Source organism: Dipodomys merriami, unplaced genomic scaffold (assembly GCF_024711535.1).
Source record: "Dipodomys merriami isolate MVZ:Mamm:240054 unplaced genomic scaffold, mDipMer1.0.p SCAF_22, whole genome shotgun sequence".
Classification (NCBI taxonomy): domain Eukaryota; kingdom Metazoa; phylum Chordata; class Mammalia; order Rodentia; family Heteromyidae; genus Dipodomys; species Dipodomys merriami.
The window spans coordinates 14357079-14384720 of NW_027203604.1; the positions used below are offsets into that span (position 1 = coordinate 14357079).

Consider the following 27642-nt stretch of genomic DNA (forward strand, 5'->3'; position numbering starts at 1 on the left):
TGAGCTGAAGAGCTGAGGGACAGCATCCAGGCCCAGAGTTCAAGCCCCATGACTGACAAGACAATAAAAAAGAAAAAAAAAAAAGAAATGGGAAGGGAACTTGCAGGAGAAGTCAGAGAGAATACATTACAGGGAATAGGAGACAGTGATTCATAGCTCAACACTGCATTGGGGAATAGCTCGATTAAAAGCACACAGCATTCCTTAGTTAGCTTATTATATAAGCTTCACACTCCTTCCCTGAGCTGCAACTCATAGAAAAAAGAGTAACTCTCTCCTCTGACCTTGAACACTGGCCCAAATGATTATTATGCTCTGGAGAGCTGAGCAAGAATATGTTAAAGAGCCAGAAAACTCATGCCTATAAATCCTAGCTACTCAGGAGGCAGAAATCTGAAGATCAAGGTTTGAAACCAGCCTGGGCAGGAAAATCCGGAAGAAGTTTATCCCCAAATCCAGAAGACATTTATCCCCAAATTAACAAGCAAAAAAAAAAAAACCTGGAAGTGGAGCAGTGGCTCAAGTGGTAAAACCTTGATCTTGAAGGCAAAAGCTAAGAGACAACACTCCTGAGTTCAAGCCCCAGGACCGGAACACACATGTGTGCATGTGCACACACAGAAGCAAATAAATAAGTGCTTCCTGAAGTAGTTAAGTGGACTTCCCAGGGCAGGCAGGACCCCATCCTGGATGTGAAGTAGCTGTCTTGGTACCGGGCAGTAAAGGAACGACAAAGAAACTCATGGAGCCTGGCACTGGTGGCTCCCGCCATTAATCCTAGCTACTCAGGAGGCTGAAATCTGAGGATTATAGTTCAAATCCAGCCCAGGCAGGAAAATCCATGAGACTCTTATCCTCAATAAACCACCAGAAAACTGGAAGTGGTGCCATGAACAAAAAAAGTTCAGCCCAGACCCTGAGTTCAAGCCCTACAACTGGCAAAAAACAAAGCAAAACAAAACCGCATAGGTGATGATGATGCCAGGGCGCTCTCTGGGCAGTCACCCAGCAGTGTCACCATCCACATAGGTCACAGGATGTGAGCATCCTTCACAGATGCACAGCCAAGGCTGGTTTCCCTCTCATAGCCAACTGAGGGGACTGAGAACTGGGAGGGACAAGGGCTGGGCTCTGTACTTCTGCTGGGTGTGGATGATCCCCTGGGAGCCAGCCCCCCCAGTAAGGGGCCCCTGCTGGGTGTGGATGATCCCCTGGGAGCCAGCCCCCAAGTAAGGGGCCCCTGCTGGGTGTGGATGATCCCCTGGGTGCCAGCCCCCCAGTAAGGGGCCCCTGCTGGGGGACAGGACTCTGCCTCATGTTGGGGCAGGTGGTGTGAATCAGGCCCAGCCACTTCTGCTGCCAACAGCCACCAGCCCCTCCCAGCACATTCCCAGTGTGCTGCCTCCTCAGCCCAGCAAGGGCTTGGAAGATATAACTGGGAGGCAGATAGACAGGGCTATAAAGCTGCTACCTGCCGCTGAGCAAGCCAGCCCAACCTGGCTGAAGTCTGAAGGGTCGCCCCGCTGGGCAGCTGGCAGAAGCTCCTTGTCCTGTTCTGTCCATGCCTGGGATAGCAGTGACCCTTGCCCCTGCCGAGTGGCAGCCCTTGAAAACCCACACCAGAGCTGGGTGCTGGTGGCTCATGCCTAGCTACAGGAGGCTGAGATCCGAGGATCACAGTTCAAAGCCAACTCGGCCAAGAAAGGCTGTGAGACTCTTATTTCCAATTAACCACCAGAAAACTGGAAGTGGTACTGTGGTTCAAAGTGGTAGTGCACTAGCCTTGAACAGGGACAGTGTCTAGGCCCTTAGTTCAAGTCCCATTACTGACCAAAAAAGAAAAAAGGGCGGGGGAGAAAGCCTTACACCAAGGGCAGCTCCTGCTGAGCTTGCATTGCCAAGCATGGCCACCAGATGGCATTGTTGCCCCTCTGCAGACCTGGGGCTTGGGGCTTTTCAGGATGGCGGGGAAGGGGTTGCTGGGGGGGAGGGGGCGGCGTGGCATTGATTGGAGAACTGTTCCATGTGTGGTACATGGCATCCCCTGAACCTGCTACCCCTAGAATCCCTCTGCGGGAGGCTCAGAGTTGAAGGAGTAATGAGATCCCCCTCCTCAGAGCTACGACCCCAGTCCCACTCCGGTGGAGACACCATGCAGAACTGGCAGGTCTGAAGTCAAGGATAGGACAGCCAGGGAACTGTGTCCTCCTGGCACACATCGTGGGGACACAGGCATCCTGGTGGCCTTGCTCCAGGCGGCCCTCGGACCCCCCCCCCCCAAGCCTCTGCAGCTCGAGGGGGCCCCCGCCATGAAGCCAACTCCACATTCTAAACAGCCTGTCACTTTAAGCCATGGTTGGCTGGGGCCCCTGTAAACTGCTCGTTCCACATTCTCAGGGTGGTAGGGTGGGTGGGGTGCGGCACACCCTGGGGAGGGCAGCTATAAGGTGCAGGGCTGACGGGGCCCCGGGGAGCTGGGGCCTCCCTGTCCGCTGAGTGCATGGCCCTGTTAGTCTTAGGGCTTGGGGGGCTGCTGCTGGTTGTGGGGTTCTGGTGGCTACTCAGTGCCTCTGGCCAGGACCCCTCTCCAGCCCCACGATGGCCCCCTGGACCCTGCCCGCTGCCCATTGTGGGGAACCTGAACTTGCTGCGGGTGTCCCAACAAGACCGGTGGCTGATGGAGGTAGGTCCGGCAGCCCCACGGTACAGCCAAGGCTGTCCACGGGTGGCAGGCATGTTGGGCTGCCTGGAGTAGGGGGCCTTTAGGGAGAATTATAGGTTTCCAAAAGCAGTTGCTCCTGGTTGTGGCCTAGAAGCTAACAGTTAAACAGCAGCATCCTCTGGGGCATCCACTGTGCTCCTCATCCCTCGGAAGGCTGGGGGCAGAGACAAGTCCTGGGCTGGGCTTTGCCTAACTGCTGTACCAGGCTGACCCCTAGGGGAGGGTGGCTCAGGGCACACACACTGCTTCCATCTGCTTGTCTTTACTGTGAGCTGAGGGCTGCTGCTGGCTAAATGGAGACCCGAGGTGGGTCATGGATGTGGGAGGGTTGGGATGGGGGTTCCTGTCTCAGCCCTGCCTGCTCTCCACCAGCTTTCAGAATGCTACGGCCCGGTGTTCACTGTCCACCTGGGACTCCAGAAAACCGTAGTGCTGACGGGCTACGAGGCGGTGAAGGAGGCCCTGGTGGGAACTGGGCAGGACTTGGCTGACAGACCACCCATTCCTATCTTTCAGCGCATCCAGCAAGGCGGGGGTAGGTGCATTTCCCCGCCAGGTGGGGAGGGGCCTGGCTTTCCTAGGCTGGTCCAGGCAGGACAGGTGCCCAGGGGCTCTTTCCATCACATGCTGACTACCTGCAGGTATCTTCTTCTCCTCTGGGGGGCGCTGGAGGGCAGCCCGGCAGTTCACTGTACGTGCGCTGCATGGTCTGGGCGTGGGACAGGGGTCCATGGCCGACAAGGTGCTGCAGGAGCTGGCGTATCTCACGGAACAGTTGGACAGCTATGGAGGTGAGCTGGGGCTGGACAGCTATGGAGGCGAGCTGGGGCTGGACGTCTTTCCATGGACCCCCTCCCCACCTGACGCTTGTCTTCCCCTCCCCAGGCCAGCCCTTTCCCCTCGCCCAGCTGGGCTGGGCGCCTTCCAACATCACCTTCACGCTCCTCTTTGGCCAGAGGTTCAAGTACCAGGACCCTATGTTTGTGTCGCTGCTGGGTCTCATTGATGAGGTCATGGTTCTCATGGGTTCAGCCAGTGTACAGGTAAGAGGCCACTGTCCTGCCACAGTAGGCCCCCCCCCAAAAAAAGCTGGGGAGGGGGCCCTGTCTCTGGACTATAAGAGACCAGTACTGCAAGGACATCTCATAGTTTCCCACCCCAGTCATTAGCCCTGTGGTCAAACCTGCTGTCCTTTGATTTGATTTGGAACATCAGGCCAGACTTGTGCACTCTGGAGCAATGGCCCCCCATTTTCTCCACACATACGCACCAGTACTAGACATAACAGGGGAAGAGGGTCTCTTCCTCTCCTGCACTCTTCATTGGTCATTCATAACACAGCTGTCACAAAACCCAGTTCTGACATCCAGAGGGGTGATGTTAGAGTGGACTTTGCCAGAGAACCACGCAGACATCCAGGCACCGAGAACAAAGAAGGGTTTGTTGCTGGGAAAGGGGCTGGCAAGACCCCTTCTTACAAGGGAGAAGTGAGAAGAAGCGCTGGCTATTGTCTGGGGTGACCTATATTACCTAGGAGGTTTAGGAGGGGCTAGAAGGGGTTAGGAGGTGGAGACTCTGGTGTGGACATGAGGGCCAGGGGCTGCTGGCTGCTGCACAAATAGTAGACAAGGGTCCTGCAGCTGCCCAGACCTGAAGGTCACTCTAAGGGGCTCTTATTGCGTTATGTGGTGGTAGTTGCCCCAGAGAAGAGCCATCCCAAGGTAAAGGGGGTTGGAGGCTGATTATTTACTGCCTTTAATAAATGCGTCTAGTGTTGCCTAGGAAGGGAGCATGTTAAGCTGTGGAGAACAGGAGTGCACTAGGCTATGGGAAGGGAGCTCTTTGGGCTAACAGGTGAGTTTGGCATCACTGTGTCCTGGGTTTACTATGCTGCCCCTAAACATAGGTCTGGTTTTGGCCTAGCGTCCCAGGCATGTGGTATATGCATTAAGGCCAGACAGGGCTGCAGCCTCAAGAGAGTACCAGGCCAAGCCACGCAAGCCCAGTGCTCTGGCTGGGAGCAGCTGTGGTTCTTCCGGGCAGCTCCAGCCAGTGGAACAGCTGCTTCCTTCTGTGGGTGCCATGTGAGATTTCCCACGGGGTCAGCAGGACGGCAGTTGGGATTTACTGAGCAACTGCTGGTGCTGAGCCCACCTTGCTTCTCTCCCTGCGAGGTGTGGGGGTCTTGGAGATGACTGGCAGCAAATGGGCCCATCCATGCCACCAGTCCCTCTTCCCTCCTACTTTAGCAATCCATGGTAGGGCTGCAGCTGCTGAGATTCACACAAAGCCACCCAGCTCCTTCGTGAATCCCTGGGTCCCAGTGTCCTCTAGTGGCCATAGCCAGCACGGCACCAGCACAGCAGCCAGAGCCCTGGGCAAAGGCCCTGGACCTGTCCCTGGTGACTGGTCCCCCACAGGGCTTGCTCCTCACCCCATTCCACCACCTTGTCCTCCAACCAGATGTTTAACATCTTCCCCTGGCTGGGTGCCCTGCTTCAGCTGCATCGGCCCGTCCTGCGCAAGATCAAGGAGGTGCAGGCCATTCTAAAGATCTTTCTGGATGAGCGCCAGAGGGACTGGTGTGGCTCTGTGAAAAGCTACATGGATGCTCTGATCCAGCAGGGCCAGGTGCGGCCAAGGCCTGTGGCCCTACCCAGGGAGGCGGGGCTGGGGGGAGAGGTCTTTGTCTGCCCTGTCTCATTTCCAGCTCCAGGCCCTGGGCACAGGGAGATGAGTGGGTGCTCAGCAGACACTGACGCCATCAATCCCACCCGGCCTGCCACCCATGCACCCATCAGGGCCCAGAGCTGGGGTGGTCATAGGGTGGGGATGGATGCCAGACCTCCAGCCACACTCTGCCCACCTGCCACATAGGGGGATGACCAGGAGGGCCTATTTGATGAGGCCAATGTCCTAGCCTGCATGTTGGACATGCTCATGGCTGGCACCGAGACCACATCGGCCACGCTGCAGTGGGCCATGCTCCTGATGGCCAAGCACCCAGGTGTGCAAGGTGAGGTCCGCCCGTGGCCAGCAAGTCCTCCCCAGTGGGTGGGACTTAAGGTAGGATCTGGAGCTCCTAGAGACATAGCTCTTGCCCTCTGGCCCAGACCGAGTACAGGAGGAACTGGACCGTGTGCTGGGCCCTGGGCGGCCACCCCGGCCAGAGGACCAGCAGGTGCTGCCCTACACCTGCGCCGTGCTGCACGAGGCCCAGCGGTTCATCACCCTCCTGCCCCACGTAGCCCGCTGTACATCCAGCTGCGTGAAGCTGTGTGGCTATCTGCTCCCCAAGGTGAGGACTGGGGGGGGGACCGGCTCATGCCTTCCCTCCCACTTGGGGTGGGTGGGACCTTGGGACCCCAAGATGTCTGAGTCTCAGGGATGGACGCCAGCTCTCCTTTGTTGGAAGCAAGGAGTGTCAGACCCAGAGATTGGGTTCCCTCACTGTCCCCAAGGGCTCTGCTGTCTGTTTCCTGGTGGGGGGGTCCATTGCTTCTGGGGGGGCTTTCACTGTGTGCTGTGGCCAGGTGAGTTCCTGGGTGCCACCTGATAAGGGCTAACTATAACAGCAGGTGGGGGTAGCTGGCTCCTCCTGGCTCCAGGAGCCTCTGGCACTCAGACTGGGACCCCTGCCCTCAGGGCACGCCCGTGATCCCCTTACTGACCTCTGTGCTCCTGGACAAGACGCAGTGGGAGACGCCAGGCCAGTTCAACCCAGGGCACTTCCTGGACTCGGAAGGACGCTTCATGAAGCGGGCAGCCTTCCTGCCTTTCTCTACAGGTACCCAGGCTGTGGCTCCTAGCTGTCAGCTCTGTCTGTGCCCCCTGCTCTCCCTTCCCTCCAGTAGCCAGCCTGACATTCGCCTGCCTAGCTCCATTTCCCACACAGGGCGCCGAGTCTGCATTGGAGAGAGCCTGGCCAAGATGGAACTCTTCCAGCTGTTCGCAGGCCTGCTGCAGCGGTTCCAGCTGCTGCCCCCGCCAGGCATCAGCCCTGATGCTCTCAACACTGAGCCCACTCCAGCCTTCACCATGAGGCCACCAGCCCAGGCCCTGCGAGTGCTGCCCCGGGCCAGGCCGATCCAACAGGGGAAGCACTAGGGTACCCTCCTCCATACCCTGGCTTTCCACAGCCCAGGATACCCCTGGTGATGTGGCGCGGTAGCCCCTTGCTTGGGGCCCCCACCTTGCCCACAGCCAGCACAGGCTGAGTATTCCAAGGCCTCAAATTCCTCCCAGGCTCCCATACCCTAAATACCACAGACCTCTTCTCCACTATCCAGGCTCCAAGGCAGACAACTGGCCTGTTCCCTCAACTCCCACCCCAGACCTTAGCAACGTCCAGGCTTCCCACCCGGACCTGCACCTCAGACACACCTTGGGTTCCTATATCTCAGCTGCCTCCCCTGCAGCTTCCCAGTGCACCCGACATGCAACATCCATTCATACAGCTCCTGGCAGGGCAGGATTCACCAGGCCCACCCACTTACCACCTCTGATCTGCCTGGATGTGCTGGGGACCTGGGGAAGAACTCTTCCATCCGGACCTCAGTTCACCATCTGTGAAATGGGTCACCAGCAGGGCTTGCATCCGCAGGACTGAGGCTTAGACATCAACAGTGCTACAAGCCGGCACAGGGTGAAGGCACCCACAGGGGCACTGGCTGCTGGGGGAGGAGACCCTGACCCCTGGAAGGGGGGGTGTCCCTGCTGGCCTCCTCAGAGCCAGGGATGCAGGTGGCATGTGAGGAACAGAGGCCCTGGGCCAGTCCTTTAACCCTACACTCAGAGCAGAGGCCAGCGATGGGATAGGCCACAGCAGGTTCTTGGTCACCTTGCCTTTGTTGTTGGTATGTGTGTACATGCATTTGTGTACCTGTAATGGGCTTGAAATCACTATCCTTTCCTTTAGCCTTTCCACTCAAGCTGGTGCTCTACCACTAAGTCACAACTCTACCTCTGTTTTATTTTTTTTACTGGTCCTGCGGCTTGAACTCAGGGCCTGGGTGCTGTCCCTGAGCTTCTTTTGCTCAAGGCTAGAGCTCTTCCACTTGAGCCACAGCACCACTTCCTGATCTTTTGGTAGTTAATTGGAGGTTAAGTCTCACAGCTGGGCTGGCTTTAAACCATGATGCTCAGATCTCAGCCTCCTAGGCTTTAAACCATGATGCTCAGATCTCAGCCTCCTGCGTAGCTAGGATCACAGGCGTGAGCCACTGGCATCTGGTAGTGGTGACGTTTGTGGCGGGACGCCCGAGGGTAGTAGAGGTGGCTAAGGACCCACTGCCTGGGCAGGGGCTGCCCCCCCCAAGCCGGCAGCTGTGGCCTGAGTGGCCTGCTTTGTGGCAAGGCCTGGCCTGCTCTTACTGAACCACTAGGAGGCACCCTTAGGCCCAAGGCCTGGGGGTGGGTTGGCCTGGCCTCAGCCCCACTGGCCCTGGCCAGCACCTTGGCCACATCAGCCTCCCTGCTGGCCACCCAATTGGTTGTATACCCTGTTCACCCTGAGCTATGGGCCGTGCTCTGTGGGGAACACAGAGAGACAACCCTTGCTGGAGAAGGTAGCCTGGAGCAGTGGTCAGTCAGTGCAGGTGGCTAGAAATGTCCCTATGAAGCCGGCCTCCACCCTGGGGAGGCCACTGCTAAGGCTGATGCTGACCCAGGAGAGAGGGAGTGAGCTACAGAGCAAGGCCTTGGCCGCTTTTATTGTAAACGTGGCCAGGCAGCTCAGGTTCCCCACCACAGGAATTCCAGGAAGCCAGGCAGGGACTGGATGTGAGGCAGGAGATGGTGCTGTGGTCAGCTGTGCTGGAGGGTCTCTGGACCAAACACTCAGGGCCAACTTGGTGAACCCCACACCCCAAAGTGGAGCTCTGGCTGGCTTAGAGGGCCAGCCACTGGCCAGTTTTTAAGATGTTGCTAGTTAAAAAACAAAACAAAACAACAGACTTTGCTCAATGGCCATGTCCTGGAATTGGAGCCATGTGGTGGGACTCATGTGCTATGCAAAGACCCACACCTTGCTGAGGGTTCAGAGACTCTCTGAAAATAGCCCATGGCTTTGGGCAGCCTGAGACCTGTGCAGCTGACCTGCCGGTGGCCTCTTTGTTCCCACAGCACCCTGAGGGAGATGGTCAGTGCCCCCTGAGGGCTGCCGGTGGCGTCCAAGCCCCCATCCGTCTGCTAGGAGAGCAGTTGTAACACCTGCCGGAGGCGCCCAGCCTTCTCCAGCAGGGCGGCATCCTCGCTCGCTTCATCCAACTCCTGCATCTGGGCCTCAGCCTTCTGGACGGTCAGCTCCCTGGCCTGGCCTTTCAGCCCCTCCAGGTAGGCCAGCAGGGTAGAGAAATGCTCATCAGGAACCTGAGGGAGAAGAGGAACATTTCAGCCTGGTGGGGCCTCCAGGGACCCTACAGGAGACAGACAAGATGCCAGGCCCAGCCCTGGTGGCTCACTCTAGCTACTTAGCAGGCTGAAAACTGAGAATCATGATTTGAAGCGAATCCATGCAGGAAAGTCTGTGAGACTCCTATCTCTAATTAACTACCAAAAGGCTGGAAGTGGTGTTGTGGCACAAGTGGTAGAGCGCTCTCCTTGAGCTGAAGAGCTCAGGGACATTGCCCAGGCCCAGAGTTCAAGATCCTAATGGACAAAACAAACAAACAACAACAACACTATCTCAATCTATAGAACCATGGCCCTCCAGAGCAGGCACTTGGCTGTGCACGTGGGCACAGGCAGGTGCCTTGAGATTGGTGTGTGTGTGTGTGTGTGTGTGTGTATGTGTGTGTGCACCTGGGCTGTGTGTGTGTGTGTGTGTGTACCTGGGCTGTGTGGCTGGGAGCATGTGTGTGTCTGTGTGTGTGTGTGTGTGCACCTGGGCTGTGTGTGTGTGTGTGTGTGTGTGTGTGGGCACCTGGGCTGTGTGTGTGTGTGTGTGTGTGTGTGTGTGTGTGTACCTGGGCTGTGTGGCTGGGAGCATGTGTGTGTGTGTGTGTGTGTGTGTGTGTGTGTGTGTGTGTGTGTGTGTACCTGGGCTGTGTGGCTGGGAGCATGTGTGTGTGTGTGTGTGTGTGTGTGTGTGTGTGTGTGCACCTGGGCTGTGTGTGTGTGTGTGTGTGTGTGTGTGTACCTGGGCTGTGTGGCTGGGAGCATGTGTGTGTGTGTGTGTGTGTGTGCGTGTGTGCGTGCGCGCGCGCACCTGGGCTGTGTGGCTGGGAGTAGGGTCCTGGTGTGTCCGACATGGAAAGACTTGGCACCAAACCACACAGGACCTCCAGGACAGTCCTTCCCTGCTGCTGCAGTTGAGCCAGACCATGTGCCTGGCCCTGGCTGCGTGGGAGACCCACCCACCGCCACGGCACACGGACCTTGTCCCTGTCGTACATGTGCAGCAGCAGCCAGGTCTGCCTTGTCTTCTGGAATCTCCAGCTCGCGTCCTTCCGGGCCCACCTGGGGGAGCAGGGTTGATCTCAGACTGGACAAAGATCCCAGGGGCTGTGCGTGGCATGGGACTCCTCCCCACCCAAGGGGACTGCGTCATGGGACAAGTCTGGCTCAGGCTCAGGGCCACCTCAGCTCGCTCACATGGGGCCGCCTACCCTCTGTGGTGCCCACATCTGGAGCAAGACTGAAAAACTAGAGGACGCCACCGTAAGACTCCTGATCACCTGCACCAGCCATCCTTTGAGCAGCATCTATGGCAGGAGAGGCCACAGCCTTTCCTCCTCCCTCGGGCCCAGGGCGTGTGGGGGCAGGGCCACAATGCCTCTGGATCGTGAGATGGACAGTGAGGAGAGGGCTTCCCTGCTGACATGGGGGCAGAGACAAGGGACATACACCCAGGTTGGCCCCGAGATTGGCCTCTGTTACAGCCTGAACAGGACTCTGTGTCAGGCCTCAATGCCTGGTGTCACCTGCCTGGATGGCTCCACAGGTGTTGCCTGTGGCCCTGTTCACCGGAGAGACACTGGAGAGTGAGCAAGGGCTGGGGAGAGCAACTGGGGGGCGGGGGGTTGGTAGAGCATGCAGGATTAAGAGGGCCACGTGGACAGTGGGAAGGGAAGGGGGGGGGTCCTGATACAAGGATGGCCTGACAGGGTGGCAGGCAGGTGGCTCTATCCAGGTCTTTGAGGGGCTCCAGGAAGTTACCAATGCCCACAGGAACCCTGGCCTCTTAGCCAGGGACTGGTCTAAACCATCTCTGTGCCGAGCCCCTCACTGCTGATCCTAGGAAAACGGCGTGGGCCTTCAGCCACTGGGCAGGTGCTCTATCACTTGAGTCCGGCTCTCATCCCTTTTTTGCTTTATTTTCTAGCCAAGAGCCAACCTCAGACTGTGATCTTCCTACCTACAGCCCTCATGTAGCTGGAATTACAGACCCATGCCACAAAACCTGACTTACTTGTTGAGATGGAGTCTTGCTAACTTTTTAACTGTCTAGCCTTGAGCCTTGATCCTTCCAATCTCAGTCTTCTGAGTAGCTGGGATTAAGGCCATGCATCGCTACACTAGGCTCCAGCTGTCCTTTACAATAAACTGTCCCCACTGAAATCACTGTGGCTACTTTCTGTCCTCTAATAGCACCTGACTGGTTCACCCACCCAGGCCAGTTGCAATCTAGAATATTCTATCTGAACATTCTACTGGACTTTTCTTCCAGTCCCTCAGGGTGGTAACTGCAGCTCAGCTCTGAAGATGGTGGCGGTGCCCCAGCCTGGCACAGTGGGGCTGAGCATGGCCATCTCTGGGATGTAGGGAGAGGCTCCACAGAACGGGGGCTGGAACCCACACAGATTTGGAGGAAGATGAGGATGTGTCAATACTCCAGGGAGGACAAAGGCGGGTGCAGCCAGGACCAGGCCCAGCCCACTCAGAAACAATGCTGGTCCTACAAGGGCAGGGCTAGCCACATGGCATGTGGCTCTGAGGCCCAGCTGCCATGGGCTGAGCTTCCAGAGGGTTCCAGGACTGGAGGCTTGCTCTGGCGTCTGAGCCTGTGCACAGAAATCTGTTTGCTCCCGTGTCTCGCTGGCACTTCAGGCCTAGCAACACCTGCTCCAAGTCACCCTCAAAGCATGCCAGCTTCTGAGGGCTCTGGATACCCTGGTCAGCCACAGAGCCTCCACCCCAGAAACCTCAGCACATGGATTCCAGGACACACTGATTAGAGAGGGAAGAGGGGCGCAGGATGGAACCCAGAGGCTTGGTGGCCACCATGGGAGCAGTCTCCTGTCTGTAGGCAGAACATAGCCTCCCCAGCCACCAGTCCCCAGGCTCTGCCTGGATCCCTCTGTTGGGTCTAAAACAGCCTGCTCTGCCCAGGGCTGGGGGCCATCCATGCCCATGTGCACAGAAGCTGCTGAGCCCTCCCTGCCTCTTGGGCTGCTGGGAAGGCAAGTCCCTCCCAAGGAGCATGTTCACCTTAAAGTACCCCAGTCCCTCCAGCCCCACAGGCCACGTGGAGCTTTGATCAGGTTTGCCTGGAAAGAGAGTTCTGGGTGCAGGGTGGGTGGGGCCTGATCTGGCTGCCATTGTGGCCTGGGTGGTTGTTCCAGGCACCCGTGTACAGGGCTAGGCAACTGCAGCTGCAGGACAGGAAGGACACAACAATAGCCAACAGGCGAAGGAGACAAAAGTGGTCTCAGGCAGGCTGGGAGATGGTCCTGTCCCAGGGTAAGCTGGCACCCAGCCCAGCGCCCTGGCAGGGGTAGGATACCCTACAACCACCATATGACAGGACTTACCCATAGAGGTAATCCAGGGCCAGCTCTGCACCTGAACGCTTGGCTGGCAGGGCCTGGACAGTGGCAATGCCCGCCTCACGCAGCCGCTTCTTCTCCTCCTTCTTCCGTTCCTTCTTCAGTTTCCTCTCCAGGACCCTCCTCTCCTCTGGGGACAGCTCAGGGTCTGAGTCCTGCACACTGCTCACTGCTGCTCCCTGCAAGTCAAGGACAGCACTGGTTAGGTTTGGGGTGGCTGTGGAGCAGGGATGGTACGTGTTAGGGTCCCCCTCATGTGCAGGGCACTGGGCCCTAACCCCTGAGGTCTGGCCTGGATCCTGCATGTGACATGTCAGCTGAGCCTGTGCTGTAACGGGGGTCAGATGACAATGACAATGAGCAAGAGTCATGGGAGGAGCAGGGCTTGGCTTTGCTGGACCTTGTGTGTGCTGAGCTACGTGTCCACTGCCCACATCCATCATTGTGACACCCCTCCCCCGCCTCCCACCCTCCGGCAGAGGTCACGGGCGGTGGTTCTCCAGGGAGTGCTGAAGCCACCAGGTGTGTGCCCAGTCTGTCCAGGGCCTTCTTACACAGCCTTGTGCCATCCCCGCATGGCCACCAGAGGGCAGCATTTACCCCCTTTTTTCTTAGATACAATTTGATTGCTAGTATCAAGGTGTTGTACAGTGGGGTTGCCATTTCCTATGTCTGATGAGTACATTGCTTTTTTTGGACAATGTCACCACTTCCTCTGCTTTCCCCGTTTCCCCATCTCATCCTGCCCAGATTATTTTCCACACAGTGTCTACTGGACAGCATGATTGTACTTGTTCACCCTTTCCCCTTCCCTTTCTGCGCTCCCCTGCCCCCCAAAAGAAAAAAAAAAGCAAAAGCAAATATACCACCACCACCTGAAACCCCATGTTTCCAGCAATCTTAGATAGCACTGCCTGCTGGCTGCCAGCTCTGCCTGGTCTGGGTGTGGGGGATGGGGCCGGTGTCTGGTGAGGTCCTTACTACTAGGGTCTCATTCCTCAAGCAGGGTTTCTAACTACACTGAGGACCACCTCCCCCAAGCAAACAAGAGCCAACAGGTGCTGGAGAGCATCAAGTAGGGCGAGGCCTTTCTGGTCAGGGGACACAGAGTGGAGATGCTGACAGCAGAGTCCACTCAGCTTTCCTGGAAAAAGCAGAACAGTGTGAGACTGTGTGTTTACTCTGACCCAACTCAGGGCCAGGAAATGGAGTGGGGTGAAGAGCCTGGCACATACCACCCCAACCCTTCCAGGAAGGGTGACCCCTACCTGTGTGTAAAGATTCTCAGAGCCCCATCCTACAAAACAAGGCAGAATGAAACACGCAGGGCTCCCTTCTCCCTGCAGGGTCCCTCACAGGGCATTCACCCCAGCACACCCCATCTGCTAAGAGCTGCTCTCCAGTGCCTTCTACCAGAGGAGTTGCTCCCAGGGCTGCTGGGGTAACTTCAAGGCCTTGTCAGGAGCCTTGGGCCTCTTGGTCACATGCACCGTCGGGAGGAAGGGGCCCCTTGGATACCTGTGCTCCCTCTCCCCAGTGCTCGGCACCAAGAGGTGCCGTGAGACTGTATACAAGGCAAGGCATGCAAGTGCTTTGAGAGGCCGGCTGCCTTACGCGTCACTCAGAAGGCTGAGATCTGAGGACTGCAGTGCAAAGCCAACTCTTATCTCCAATGAACTACCAAAAGGCCACAAGTGGAGCTGTGGCTCAAGGGGTAGAGACTGGCCTTGAGTGAAAAAACTAAAGGACAGGTTCCAGGCCCTGAGTTCAAGCCTTAGTATTGGTACACACGTAAACACACATAAGCACACGTGAGAGAGGTGTGGCAGGCTTGACCAACGCTGCCTGTTTTTGCAGGCCCAGGTGGCTTAAGTGGGCAGGAGCCATAGGATTCTCACTGAGGGCACATGGCCCTCCCAGTGCAGACCCTCCCCATGCCAGGCCAGCAGCGCCACAGCAGCTCACGGTGGGCCACCTGTGTGGCTGACCCTGTAGGCTGTGCTTTGAGCTAAGTGCCTGGCGTGGCTTTCTGTAGCACTTTCTCTTCAGATGGCGTGTCATGGTATGGTGCACAGAAGGATCCTGCACACAGTCTCAATGTGGCAGTCGTTTGTTTTGTATCTCATCAGAGGTGTCAGGCCTTGGCTGAAATCTGGTTGTTCTGAACCCTTGGGGTTTGAAGGGTGCACAGGGCTGAGGGGATGGGGAAGACAGCATGCTCCGGCCTCAGGAGACCATCCCTAGGCACTTGGAGGCCAACAGAGGCAGTGACTGGAGGGGAAGAGCGCCCTCTCCTCTCAGAGTCAGCGTGAAGGCACCACCCTGCCCAGGTGAGTGAGGGAGCTCCCCCAGGGCCCTCTTGGCGCACACGGAGACCCAGGAGGGCTCCTAATGGGAAGATGCAGGTAGGGTGGCTGGCCTGGGCCAAGGGCTGGGCAGTGCCTACTGTTTCCGAGCGCCCATGGAGTGAGGTGCCTGGCTGAAGCATTCTTCCTATTGGAAGCCCCAGCCTCTGCAGTAGGGCTCAGTGTCTCCACAGCCAGGGGACTTCTGTGAGAGTGTGCATGGACATCTGGATGGGCACAGTCCACTCAAGTCAGTGTTGGACCTAGCTCTAGGGACCCAAGGGTGTAGGGCTCTGAGCCATGGAGTCCACTTCACCTATGTGCTAGTGTGGGGCCCTCATGGCATCCTATTGAAGGGCCTCTTTGTAGTGTAAGAGACACATTAAAAGTTGCTTTTGCTGGTCGCCGGTGGCTCACACCTGTAATCCTAGCTACTCAGGAGGCTGAGATCTGAGGATCACGGTTCAAAGCCAGCCCAAGCAGGAAAGTCCCTGAGACTCTTATCTTCAATAAACCACTAGAAAACCGAAAGTGGTGCTGTGGCTCAAGTGATAGAGAGCTTGCCTTGAGCTGTAAAGCTGAGGGACAGCGCCCAGGCCCAGAGTTCAGGCCCCATGACTGACCAAAAAAAAAAAAAAAAAAAAAAAAGCAGCCCAAAGCTGAGACCACCTGTTAGGCCTCCAGAGTTACAGACTAAGCCATGGCCAGCCAGGTCATGCCCTTGTGACCCAGGACTGCGTTAACTGCATACCTTTCTCATCCTGTCCCCAGTTCTCCCTATATAGCCTGAAGCCAATATCTACACCCCTGAAGACACTGAACAAGTACTTAAGTGCTGTCCTCCTGTGGCTGCCATGGAGTAAATCTTTCTCTGTTCTTCACCAAGTCTTTATCTGGCATATGGAGGTGAAAGGCCAGACCTAAAGTAGGACTTCTGGGGTTTGGGCCTGCAGTGGGCCCATGACAAGTCACGGCCCCACAGGGAGCAGCACCAAGTCTAGAAGGGAACTCTAACCCTTTCCCCCAGAGGATCTGAAATAGGTGTACACAGAGCTGTCTCAGACTCAGGCTTGAGGGCAGCTAGGCTGTGGGGGTGGGGGTGGGGTATTGTCACCGCACAGCCACGAGTCTGGACTAGGGCAGACAAGAAGGTCCTGGACGGCAGATGCCAACTCAGCAAGCCTGTGCTTCCTGTGTTGAGAGGGTCTGGGCCGTGGCAAAGGGGCAGGGCAAGCCTGGCCCGCTGCTCCTCTCACCACATAGTGGTGTTTGTTGCATGGACTGCATTTCTCCAAGTCAGCCGCTCTGGCTGCCTCCTGGTCCTCTGTGCACACAGCAGCTGCCTGCCCTTGCCTCACTTGCTTGGGTATCACCAGAATGAGAACCTAAGGGGCAGAATTTCAGCACAGCTCATGCAGTCCTGGGGTGAGGCACTTCCTGCCCAGTCACTAGCCCCGCCCAATGGTGGACAGCCCAGTGGACATTGGTCTATTTTCTTCCACCTGGAGTGCCCCTGAGCCCCCTGGGGCCCTGACTGGTCAGGGCCCTGAGCTCAGGAACACGTTACCATGGCTGACCACCTCCTAAGGACCCCTGGTGGGAGGGCACGTGGAGGCAGGCTCAAATGGCCTTTGGGTGTCCTGCACCAGGGCTGAGGAAGGAGCAGAGGTTAGGCTTCTATTCCTCTTAGGGGAAGTTGTACCCTTCATAGTCTTTACCCTGGGCTCCAATGGCTAGGGGCCACAGGGCTCTGGGAGGCATCTTTCCTGCTCCCTCTTGCTGACTTGTTAGGAACTTGTTAAGAAAATGGAGGAGAAAGGAAAGGAACAGGCCAGATTCTTTACCTCCACAGGTGAGGACTGTTTATTGAGGCACAGTGAGGGACAACAAACCTCCCCACAGGATCAGTAGTGTCAGGTGGTGGGGGTAGAGTTAGGCTTTTCTAGGGTCTGGGCACAGACAGAGGTTACTTGAATTCAGTACAGGGGAGGTGACTGCAGGTGAGAGCAGAAAATAGGATAACCAATAAGCCAGGTGTCAGTGGCTCATGCCTGTAATCCTAGCTACTCAGGAGGCTGAGATCTGAGGATCACGGTTCAAAGTCAGCCTGGGCAGGAAAGTTCATGACTCTTATTGCCAATAAACCACCAGAAAACCAGAAGTGGCGCTGTGGCTCAAGTGGTAGAATGGTAGCTTTGAGCTGGAGAGCTGAGGGATAGCGCCCAGGCCCAGAGTTCAAGCCCTAGTACCGACCCCCCCCCCAAAAAAAATAGGGTAACCATACATAGTGATAATTATTGACCCCCTTATCCAAGGTCTCAAGCTTTTCAGTGTTCAGAACAGCTCTACATCTGTCTGCTTTGACTGTTTGGCCTTCTCAGGGTCCAGTTCTCAGCTTTCTGGCATTCCAACCTCCTAACCCTTTCCTGGTCTCACAGCTCAGCCTCAGAGTCCCTACAGGTTAGGCCCACAATGGAATCTTAACAGCCAGGCTTAGGTCATATTGCCCTGCCTACCTGGGGTTTTGCCTGATGTTGGAATGCACCTGGAATAACAGGGTGGGGGGAGGGGTCACTCCTTCAGAACTAAACTTCTCAGCTACAGTTTAGGGGGTCAGAAGGCTAAGGTTTGACCTACCTTACTGCCCAGTCTGGCCATTGTGGCAATCCCAGCACTTGGAATCTGGGGTGAAGCTCAGTGCGAGTGCTTACCTAGCATGTGCATGTGGTATGCACAAGGTCCTGGGCTCAATCCCTTGCTCAAATGCGCGCGTGCGCACACACACACACACACACACATTCTCTCTCTCTCTCTCTCTCTCTCTCTAAAAAGCCCATCAGTTAGCATTAGCTACTTTGCTTTGACAAATTTCCTAAGGATGGAGCCAGAACTACAGCAGAGCTATCAGGGTCACACATCAAAGTGTCCCTAGGCCAAAGCAGTGCCCTCAAGAACCCCTCTGGGTTCAACCTGCCTGATTTGCCTTCTCACTGGGTACTACCCAGCAAGGCAATGACCCTGTAGAACTAGTGACCTGAGAACTGATGTGTCAGCAATCCCTGTCAGCAAGTCCCGCCTAGGGGCTGTGCTGAGGCCACTAACTTCCTGAGAGGCCATGGGGCCTGGTGTGAAGATAATAGTTGCAGAGACATGACCCTCTTCTAGTCTCCATCTTTGAGCACAGAGCAGCTATGAGGCAGGGGCACAGGAAAGCCACTCATCTGGTCACTTATAGAGGACAGAGGACAGTGCCAGGCCTTGCTTGTCTCTCATGAAGTCCCTGATGGTCTCCCACTGCTACCCTTGCATCACTCACAGAGGACACTGCAGGTATCAAAGTCATCCAGGTGAAGGCAACTATGAAGGGAGAAGGTAGCCCTCTGCCCAAGCAAAGTGAGGTTGGGTCTGGAGCCTGGGACCCCCGCCTGCCTGCCCGCCTCCCCAAGCTGTTCCTTCCGTCTCCTCAGACTGGGCCTGAGCTCAAGATCTCCACAGGACTGAGCCCCATCAAAAAGGCAACACAGGTGCAATGTTGTTTTTCTTTTCCTGAAACAACGTTTTCAAATTTAGCTTTTGATAATGCCAATTCCAGCACAGGTGGATGTGGGAGTCAGTGGTTCAAGACACGAGTACTGGCCGGGCTCCTCCCACAGGATCTGTCCATCCATGGTGAGACCAAAGTGCCCTGACTCGGGCCACAAGGTCTTTCACCAGCTGATGCTGGTGACTCTCACCTGTCATCCTAGCTACTCAAGAAGCTGAGACCTGAGGATCACAGTTAGAAGCCAGTTTGGGCAGGAAAGTCTGTAAGTCTTTTATTTCCCACAAAACACTCAGAAAAAGCCAAAAGTGGCTGTGGCTCAAGTGGCAGAGCACTAGCCTTGAGCAAAAGCAGCTCAGGGACAGCCCCCAGTCCCTGAGTTCAAGCCCTAGGATGTGTGTGTGTGGGGGGGGGGGGGTTGGGGTGGGAAGGAGGAGTAACAGGGATTAATGTAGTCATGGCATTCAGCATACACTATGTGGAAAATGAACTGTGCAACTTGGGGGCAGGGATGGGAGGGGAAACTGGAGGAAAGTGAAGGAAGGGGTTAACATCGTCCAAAAAAAATTGTACTCATTACCTAGGTTCTTGTACTTGCTTTACTACTGAGCCATGTAGTCCTTTGGAATTTAGTTTTTAAGTCTCACTTTTTGTAGGCTGTCCCAGAACCATGATCTTCCTTATCTCTGCTGTCCTTGTACTGGTACCATAGGCATGTGCCATCATACCTAGCACCAGTTCTTTTGCCACAAGGCACATAGGTTCAACTGGCCCGGTTACATGGCACACATTCCTAAATTTTTAGAAGGCAATTCTCCTGCTTCCCATATAGCATTTGGTTGTGACAAGATGGCACTTGGCTCTTCCCTCTCTACTACCGAGGGAATATAACGCCCCCACTTCGTGCCCTGATGGAAGTGGAATGGCTGCGGCAGACCAGCAGAGCTGCTGCTGCAGGCTGCACAAGCTGCTTTGAGGACAGGGCAGTCTGAGTCTCAGCAGGGTAGGGAGCAGGTAGAAGCTAGGCGGACACCGGCTCTGTCATCGAGGCGCTCACAGGCAGGCATACGTGAGCTCCTGGAGGACAGGGAGGGTGGCCACCCCACTAACTCGGCGCAGGGGTCTTCCCCACTGGGCACATCTCCCGTCTACGCTCTGCCATCGCTGAGGGGCCTGTGGCAATGGCGTGACAAGCAGTGCTCCACTGGTATCTGTGCTCCCCATCATGGCCAGAGGCCCTGCTCCTGGGAGGTGGATCTGAGGACAGTCCCAAACTGCAAAGGACCCTTAAGCCTTCTTCTTGGGAAGTTCTCTCCCCATGTGCTTTACACAGACAGATCATTTCCAGAAGCAACACTCTATTTTTATGTGGTCCACACAAGTTTCATATCACAACACGGCCTGCCTCCTCCTGGGGAACATTTGTTTGGCCAGTACTGAAGGGGTTTGAACTTAGAGGCTGACACTTAATTCAGATTGGCTGGCACTTTACCACTTGAGCCAGGTCTCCAGCTAGGCTTAAAGCTGGTTAATTCTTCTGGAGACAGAATCTTGGACTTTTCTGCCTGGGCTGGCTTTAAGCTGTGATCCTTCAAATCACAATCATCTGAGTAGCTAAGATTACAAGTGCCCAGTCCTGGAGGTGGGCAGAGAAGAGAGGTGGAGGAAGTAGGGATACCGCTGAAGGGACTACCGAGATGACAAACCCATCACCCTGTCTCATTTCTTCACAAGCCAGAAGCAGCAGCACTGGCCTACTGCAGTCCAGCTGGTGCCAGAGGCCCAGTGCCACAGTAGCTAAGGGCACATCCCTTGTGCTGGTGCTTCAGGTATGTGAGACCCCATCCCTGCTGTATGAAACTCTAGGTGGAAGGAAGGACAGCACAAGGTGGGGTGGGCTCCCATGGAGGTCCACTGAGATTGTAGCAGACTGCAGTGGACTGAGGAAGCAAGAGGAAGTGGGGATGTGGGCCGAAAGGAGAAGCTGGGGAGGTAGGAGGGAGGACTCAGGCTCATGTCCAGCTTGTGGGGTGACCCCCACATTCCAGGAGAAGAGGAGGAGATAAGTTTTTTTTACAGATAAGTTTTCTGTGTAGGCCAAGATCCCAGAACACCACGCAAAGGACAGGAAGGCCTAGAGATCAAACTGGCAACATTTTCAGCTCAGGAAGAAGTGACCCATGTCTCCAGCATCTGGTGGCTCTGGCACTTGTGGACTATACTGCTCCCCAGTAGAGCTAGACAATGTTCCCTCATACCACTCTGAAGGACTTGATAAGACAGAAAGCATACTGAAGAGGCTGCTTGGACCCTCTCCTTTTGCAGCTCCCTCACTCCGCCAGGTCAGTGTCTGGCACAGCAAACTGCCTGAGGGGGATCCTTCCTGGTTCACACCTGGAACTTCCAGCACCTTCTTGGTAGCCCCTCACAGTCTGTGTGGAAAAGTAGGCATAGCCACTACCAGAGAGGTTTGCTGGGAAACAGGTACCAGAGCTGGTCTCCCTGGTCTCCCAAAGGCCCCACCCCTTGCTGCCAGACCTCAACACCTCCTAGAATTTTGGTTGTGCCTGTGGGAAGGTGGACATGTCCCTGGCTTATGGATTCACTCTAGTGAAACGCATGCCACTTCTTTGGCTACTGCTGGGCCACCGTGGCTTGGAGTCCAGCATCACAGACAGCCCATGTGGACATCACAGCTATGGCTTTTGGCCCAAGTAGTTAAGTGGGTTGGAAGGCAAAGGTCACACAGTAATGCTCCTGTATGTTAACAGAGAATTCTCTGCTATCCCAGCTCCCTGGCCAAGACTATTTCAAACTCCCTAGCTATTAAAATTCCAACTTGAGGCTGGTTGCTGATGATGGCTCATGCCTGAAATCCTAGCTACTCAGGAAGCTGAGATTTAAGGATTGGGATTAGAAGCCAGTCTGGGTAGGAAAGTCCATGAGACTCATATTGATAATCAGCAAAAAGCTGCAAGTTGAGCTGTGCCTCAAGTGGTAGAACTCAACATTGAGGGAAGAAAAAGGGGGGAGGGAATAAAAGCTTAGGTGCAGCCCCAGGCTCTGAGTTCAAGCCCCAGCTCCAGCACATGTGCACACATCTATTAGATAAATTCAGTCACTCCATGCATGGATGCAGTAAAGAACACATGTTCACCACATCCATGTTGCAGCCCTCAAAGGAAAAAAAAAGCAACTTCCCAAAGTAGGATTTCAAATTAGGCCCCGGGACACACCAGCCTCCCAGCCTGAAGCTCTGTTCTTCCTGAAGGACCCACGGCTCAGGAGAGGCTGGAAGGGTCCCACTGTGAGTACAAACTTTAATGTTCTCACCTACAGGCTACTTCCTTCTCCAACTCCACCCTAGACTTGTGCCCTCTGGGCTTGCAAACACGGAACCAGGGTGGCAAATGGTTCAAGGGCCTGCACAAAGGCACTATGGGAGAAAACAAAACACGTTACTGGGTCCATGAGAGCACAGCAGAATCACAATTAAGAAATACTTCATTCAATGCCGGTGAGCTGGTCACCCCGTCGGCGTATTGTTCGGTGCAGTTTTCCCGGTCCAGCTAGGTGTGGGGTAGTGCTTTCTTCACCCAGCAAGCGCCCACCCCCGTGTGTCCACTCAGTGCGCTGCCAAGCTGGCCCGAAGGGGCCGGCCGGCATGGGTTCAGCGAGCCCCTCGCACCCAGGTCATTCGTTAGCCAAACTGGTCACTACCCGGCGGGGGCTTAGCGGCTGGACGCCGGGTGTTTAACCTGCCCGGGGATGGAGGGCCCGTGGCGGCGGGGCCGGGCCCGGACGCCCAAGGTCACGCGGCCGCGGAGGGGAGGCCTCCCCGACGGCCACCACCCGGCCGGCCAGGCCCCGAGCCGGGGCTGCGGGCGCCAGCGCCTCCGGCCACCTGTCGTCGCGGGGTGGGACCGAACCCGGCCCGGACAGCACCCCCCTGCTGGCGCACTGACCTCCGCGTTCTGGGCTGGCGGGCGTCGTCAGGACAGGCGGCCAGCACCCCAGACGCGCCCGCCGCAGCCGGTCCCGTCCCTTCCCGTCCCCGCAGCCAGCCGCAGCGCCCGCGCACTGCGCATGTCAGGCCGCCGGCTCGGCTGGAACCAGATCCAGCCGGCTGGGCGGTGACGCAAGTGCGCCGGCGGTGTGTGGGCGTGGCTTCGGCAGTGGGCGAGGCCTGCGCGGCTGCACGTGGTGCCCCCTGCGCTGCGGTCCGCGAGGCGCGGCGGGAGCCTGGGGAAGCGGAGCGGGCGCGGGGCTCCGCCGCCACGCAGGGGGAAGGCGCCCAACACCGCCCCGGCTGCCTCCCGCTCCCGCATCCCAGCACCCGTCAGGCTGGCCCCTGGGCGCCCCTCCTGGGCCCGCTGCCCTTTGGCCGGCCTGTCCTCGCTATCTGGTCCCTTGGCGGGGGCGGGGGTGTCCTGCCACAAGCAGGTGCTCAGTAAACGCCACTGGGCACGCGCGCGTGCGGGAGGCCGCGCAGCACCGCACTGTGCGCACTGCACAGACAGCTCCAGTCCGTGTCCCGTCCCTAACGCCAGCTTCGTGGGCCCAGGCACCGCGGCCCGGAGAGGCGAGGGAGCAGGAGCCGGCAAAGCGGGCACCAGTGAACCCGAGAAGGGCGTCGAAAAGGCAGAACTAGGCGCCCAAGGCACACTGCTCTGGCCGTTCCGGCCAGGGGCCCGAATCTAGGCTGCGGGGTTTTTCCATTTTTATTTTTTTCGTGTGTGTGTGTGTGTGTGTGTGTGTGTGTGTGTGTGTGTGTGTGTGTGTGTGTGTGTGTGTGTGTGTGTGTGTGTGTGTGTGTGTGTGTGTGTGTGTGTTCGGAGCTGATTGCTGTTCCCTTAGTTTGGTTTTGTTCTGTTTTTCCTCAAAGCTGGCTATCTACCACGTGAGCTACAGCTCCACTTCTGGCTTTTTTTTTGGGGGGGGGGGGTCAGTCTGAACGTGTGTGTGTGTGTGTGTGTGTGTGTGTGTGTGTGTGTGTGTGTGTACTCGGAGCTGATTGCTGTTCCCTTAGTTTGGTTTTGTTCTGTTTTTCCTCAAAGCTGGCTATCTACCACGTGAGCTACAGCTCCACTTCTGGCTTTTTTTTTTGGGGGGGGGGGTCAGTCTGAACTCTGGGCCTGGGCGCTGACCCTCAGCTCTTCAGCTCAAGGCTAGCGCTCTACCACTTGAGCCACAGCGCCTCTTCTGGCTTTTTCTGCTGATGTGGTGCTGAGGAATCGAACCCAGGGCCTCATGCATGCAAGGCAAGCACTCTACCACTGAGCCACCTTCCCAGCCCCCACTTCTGGCTTTTTGCTGATTAATTGGAGTCAGGAGTAACACAGACTTTCATGCCAAAGCTGATCTTGAACCTCACTCATCAGATGTCATTCTCCTTAGTAGCGAGGATCACAGGAGTGAGCCAGGGGTTCCTGGTATAGAATGTATTTTCTAGTGATTTTCTATTTGGCCATTTCTGGGGTAGCTGTGAGACTTTCCACACATGGACTCCAGAGGCCTGGCCTGAGTGGCTGGATCAGGGAACAGGGATCGTGGAGATACCTCTGCTCTACAGTCAACCTTGCTGCTGCCATTGGTATCTGTACTTTAGGACAAAGAACCTGATGTCCAGAAACCTTTTTTTTTTGGTCTGTTGTGGGGCTTGAACCCAGGGCCTGGGTGCTGCCCTTAAGCTCTTTAGCTCAAGCCAGCACATACGGTACTTTCCTGCCCAGGCTGGGTTTGAACCATGATCCTCAGATCTGTCTCCTGAATAGCTAGGATTTTACAGGTGTGAGCCACCCGCTCTCCACTTCAGAAACTTAAAAAAAAACTTCCAACTAGCCAGGCACCAGTGGCTCACGCCTGTAATCCTAGCTACTCAGGAGGCTGAGATCTGAGGATCATGGTTCAAACTCAGCCTGGGCAGGAAAGTCTGTGAGATTCTTATCTCCAATTAACTACCAGAAAACCCAAAGTAGTGCTGGCTGTGGCTCAAGTGATAGAGCACTAGCCTTGAGTTGAAGAGCTAAGGGACAGTGCCCAGGCCCAGAGTTCAAGCCCCATGACCAACAAAAAACAAGGAAAAAAAAAAACACAAAAAACTTCCAACTGGCAAGAGCCATGGCAGCCTTGGAGGTGATGGCAGAGTCCAGGGCTCCTTCAGTGGTTGACATGGCTGCTCCATCTTCTGCGAGTGGAGCTGCTGCCGCCTGCAGCACAAGAGCAGATCCAGCCATCAGTGACTTGAGCTGTCCTAGGCTATGCCAACCAACATCTGTGTAGTATGTGTGGCTGTGGCAAGATCTTGCCTATTAGCCCCACGCTATGGCTTAGTAAGTCCAATAATAAGAAAAGATGTGAAAAGTGTTGTCTAATTGAAGGATGTCCAGAGGTTCCGCCTGGCCGTTTTCTCAATGTTCTCTTGTAAAACAGCACTTTATGAAGATGCATGCGGAGAAGTGGTGTAAAGGCAGCAAGTGCAGCATCTCCTATGGGACCGAGTGAGACTTGAAGACATGCAGAGGCCGTGGCAAGGCCTTCCCATGCGTGTGTGGCTGTCCCTATACCAGCAGAACAGAGCTGCAGTCTCACATCTACCGAACTGGTCATGGGATCCCTGCAGGACATAAGGATCCACCTAGTAAAAAAAAGGAAAAGGGAAAACTACCTGCAAAGCCAGAAATTGTCCAATGAGACCATTGAAGAATCACTGAACAACCAACCAACTCAACTTCAGAAATAAAACTAGTCACCTCTGTTGAGGACTCTACAGCTCTAATGCCAGGAAGTGGAGTGTCTCAAGCACTTTTACCAAAGCCCAGAGTGGGTCTGGTTAAATTTCCAGTCATGTGGTTTTCCCCCATGCCAGGGGCTGCCCTTGTCTGTGGGAACTCCGATCCTTGGCCTGGACTAAAGACACTTGCTCTGTGAAGGAGACCCTACTTCTGTCAAAAAAGGATTAGTCCTGTTGTTGAGCCAATGCGTACAGGTGTTTAAATGAACTTGGGTAAAACTCAATCAAATCCTTCACAAGGACTAGAGAACACATGTCAGAAGAACAGCATATCTTCAACAATTTGCCTCACCAAACCTGATTCCTTCTGCTTGGTGGCTTGGCCCTGACTCCTCTGTGTTGTCTTATTCTCAGACTGAGATCTGTCCTTTGATTCTCAAGTGTCCCTTCCCATCAGTTAGCACCAGAAGCTCCTGCCCTAAGATAACTTCGTCCATAGCTGCTCAGACAAGCTTTCACAGACGCCTGTTTCCAGCAAGGCAGGTCTACAGAGAAACCCAAATCAGTGGCATGCAAATCCTGCACCTGCCCAAGAACCCATGGATCACACTGGCATGTGCAGAGCCATTTGTGGGAGTGTGAACTCTCCTACAATGTTCCTACAAGCAATGTAATAAGCAGCAGTTTAGTAGCAGAGATGGTGACTCAGGGTTTGCTATCTCAAAATCACCCAAGACTTTAAATCAAGATACTGAGAGGTCTGAAGCCATTCTAAACTTCAGTGCACAGAGCAATATGCTCCCCACACAGAATATGACAGACAACCAGACCCAAACCATAGATTCATGAAGTAACTTAGAGAACATCTTGTCATGTAACCTGCCTAGTCAGACGCTCGATGACCCCAGTCTTTTTGTTTGTCAAAAATCCTGGACCTAAGCCGGGCACCCATGGCTCATGCCAGTAATCCTAGCTACTCAGGAGGCTGAGATCTGAGGATCATGGCTCAAAGCCAGCTGGGCAGGAAAGTCTGTGAGATTCTTATCTCCAATTAACCACTAGAAAACTGGAAGTGTTGCTTTGGCTCCAGTGGTAGAGCGCTTGCCTTGAGGTGAAGAGTGCAGGGACAGCGTCCAAGGCCAAAGTTCAAGCCCCATGGAGGGGGGGGGGGAGGAGGAGGGGAAACCAATAAAATCCTGGACCTGACACCAGCTTCCCTCTGGCCCAACTCAGAATCCTGGGATCAATTTTGATACTGAAGAGTTCTTTGCAGCCTCAAAGTATCCAGACTCAAACTGAAGAGAGTAGACTGAGCACCATGAACCCCTAGTCAGTCAAGAGTCACTGGACATTGAGACACAGACCGACTTCCTGCTTGCAGACCTCTCTGCTCAGCCCTACGGCTGTAGGGAGGAGTCTGAACTTCTTTGATCTGCCCCTACGGAGCCTTCTGGAACACTCCAGCTCTCCATGACACCTGACTCCTCCAACAGAGACCCAAACCGAAGGAACCTCAATAGCCAGACCCATAGTGCATAGTACAGAGTCACAGACCTTGAGTTCTGGCTTTGAAGCCCAGGGAGCCTCTTCTTCTCCAACAATGAAACTCAGACAGAATGACTTTCTTGTGGCTGATTTGGCCTGGAACACGGTGGAGTTTCAGTTCCATTCTGTTGAAACCCAAAGGCTGAGCTGAGCGCAGTCTCTAACTTCTGAACATGAGTCCACCATGGACAGCACTTACGACATCCTTGTGGACTGAGAATACAGAACGGCGAAGACAAAGCTGACTATAGAATCTAGAAATTGAGGCTGTTTATTCTAATTTCTCTTATTGTATGTGTCAACACTAAATTTGTATATACAGGCAAGTGCATAATAAAGTGTAAGATGTTGATTTAATAGTGAAAAAAAAAAAACTCGGGCTGGGAATGTATGTGGCTTAGTAGAGTGCTTGCCTAGCATGCATGAAGCCCTGGGTTTGATTCCTCAGTACCATATAAACAGAAAAAGCTGGAAGTGGAAGTGGTACTGTGGCTCTAGTGATAGAGTGCTAGCCTTGAGCAAAGAGAGACCCAGGGATAGTGCCCAGACCCTGAGTTCAAGCCTCAGGACTGGCAAAAAAAAAAAAAAAAAAAAAAAAAAGCTGGGTGCCAGTGGGTCATGCCTGTAACCCTAGCTACTCAGGAGGTTGAGATCTGAGCATCACAGTTCAAAGCTAGCCCAGGCAGGAAAGTCCAAGACTCTTATCTACAACTAACCACCAGAGAACCTGCAGTGGGGCTATGGCTCAAGTGGTAGTGCCTTGAGCTGAAGAGCTCAGGGACAGCTCCCAGGCCCAGAGTTCAAGCCCCACGACTGACAAAAAAAAAAAGAAAAGAAAGAAAGAAAATAAAAATCTCAGCACCAGTTTCAGGAAGTGAACTTGAGTCCAGCCATCAACTGCATCCTGCTGTGGGCAGTATGAGGCCTCTGTGGGGAGGCAAATGTAGGGGGCCAGGAAATGGGTGCCCCAGCACCCACAGCAGCAATAG

The 27642-nt window shown here is 55.3% G+C and overlaps 2 protein-coding genes and 2 pseudogenes across 2 annotated transcripts in view; 3 read left to right on the forward strand and 1 right to left on the reverse strand.

Moving 5' to 3' along the window:
* Positions 1–2500: 2500 nt before the first annotated feature.
* On the forward strand, positions 2501–8116 carry Cyp2w1 (cytochrome P450 family 2 subfamily W member 1). The gene is made up of 9 exons (XM_070033396.1): positions 2501–2683; positions 3095–3257; positions 3364–3513; positions 3608–3765; positions 5186–5353; positions 5600–5738; positions 5836–6020; positions 6368–6509; positions 6618–8116. Exons 1-9 carry the CDS (start codon positions 2501–2503, stop codon positions 6827–6829), a joined length of 1500 nt encoding a protein of 499 aa, XP_069889497.1. The 3' UTR covers positions 6830–8116.
* A 291-nt stretch (positions 8117–8407) lies between these two features.
* CUNH7orf50 (chromosome unknown C7orf50 homolog) overlaps positions 8408–27642 on the reverse strand; it is a 104064-nt gene continuing 84829 nt past the window's right edge. The window contains exons 3-5 of the mRNA XM_070033401.1: positions 12475–12668; positions 10099–10180; positions 8408–9091 (exon numbers count right to left, since the gene is read on the reverse strand). Of these exons, the coding sequence (XP_069889502.1) occupies positions 8912–9091; positions 10099–10180; positions 12475–12668 (456 nt within the window). The 3' untranslated portion in view covers positions 8408–8911. The remainder of the gene's footprint in view (positions 9092–10098; positions 10181–12474; positions 12669–27642) is intronic.
* On the forward strand, positions 24659–26047 carry LOC138834906 (ATM interactor pseudogene; annotated as a pseudogene).
* LOC138834907 (ATM interactor-like) lies at positions 26066–26824 on the forward strand (annotated as a pseudogene).

Bases quoted from the DNA above. Each gene is read 5' to 3' on its own strand.
- Cyp2w1 (XM_070033396.1), top strand. From the start codon at position 2,501: ATGGCCCTGTTAGTCTTAGGGCTTGGGGGGCTGCTGCTGGTTGTGGGG. The intron at 2,684-3,094 runs GTAGGTCCGGCA...GCTCTCCACCAG, and splicing joins AAGACCGGTGGCTGATGGAG to CTTTCAGAATGCTACGGCCC. The intron at 3,258-3,363 runs GTAGGTGCATTT...GACTACCTGCAG, and splicing joins GCGCATCCAGCAAGGCGGGG to GTATCTTCTTCTCCTCTGGG.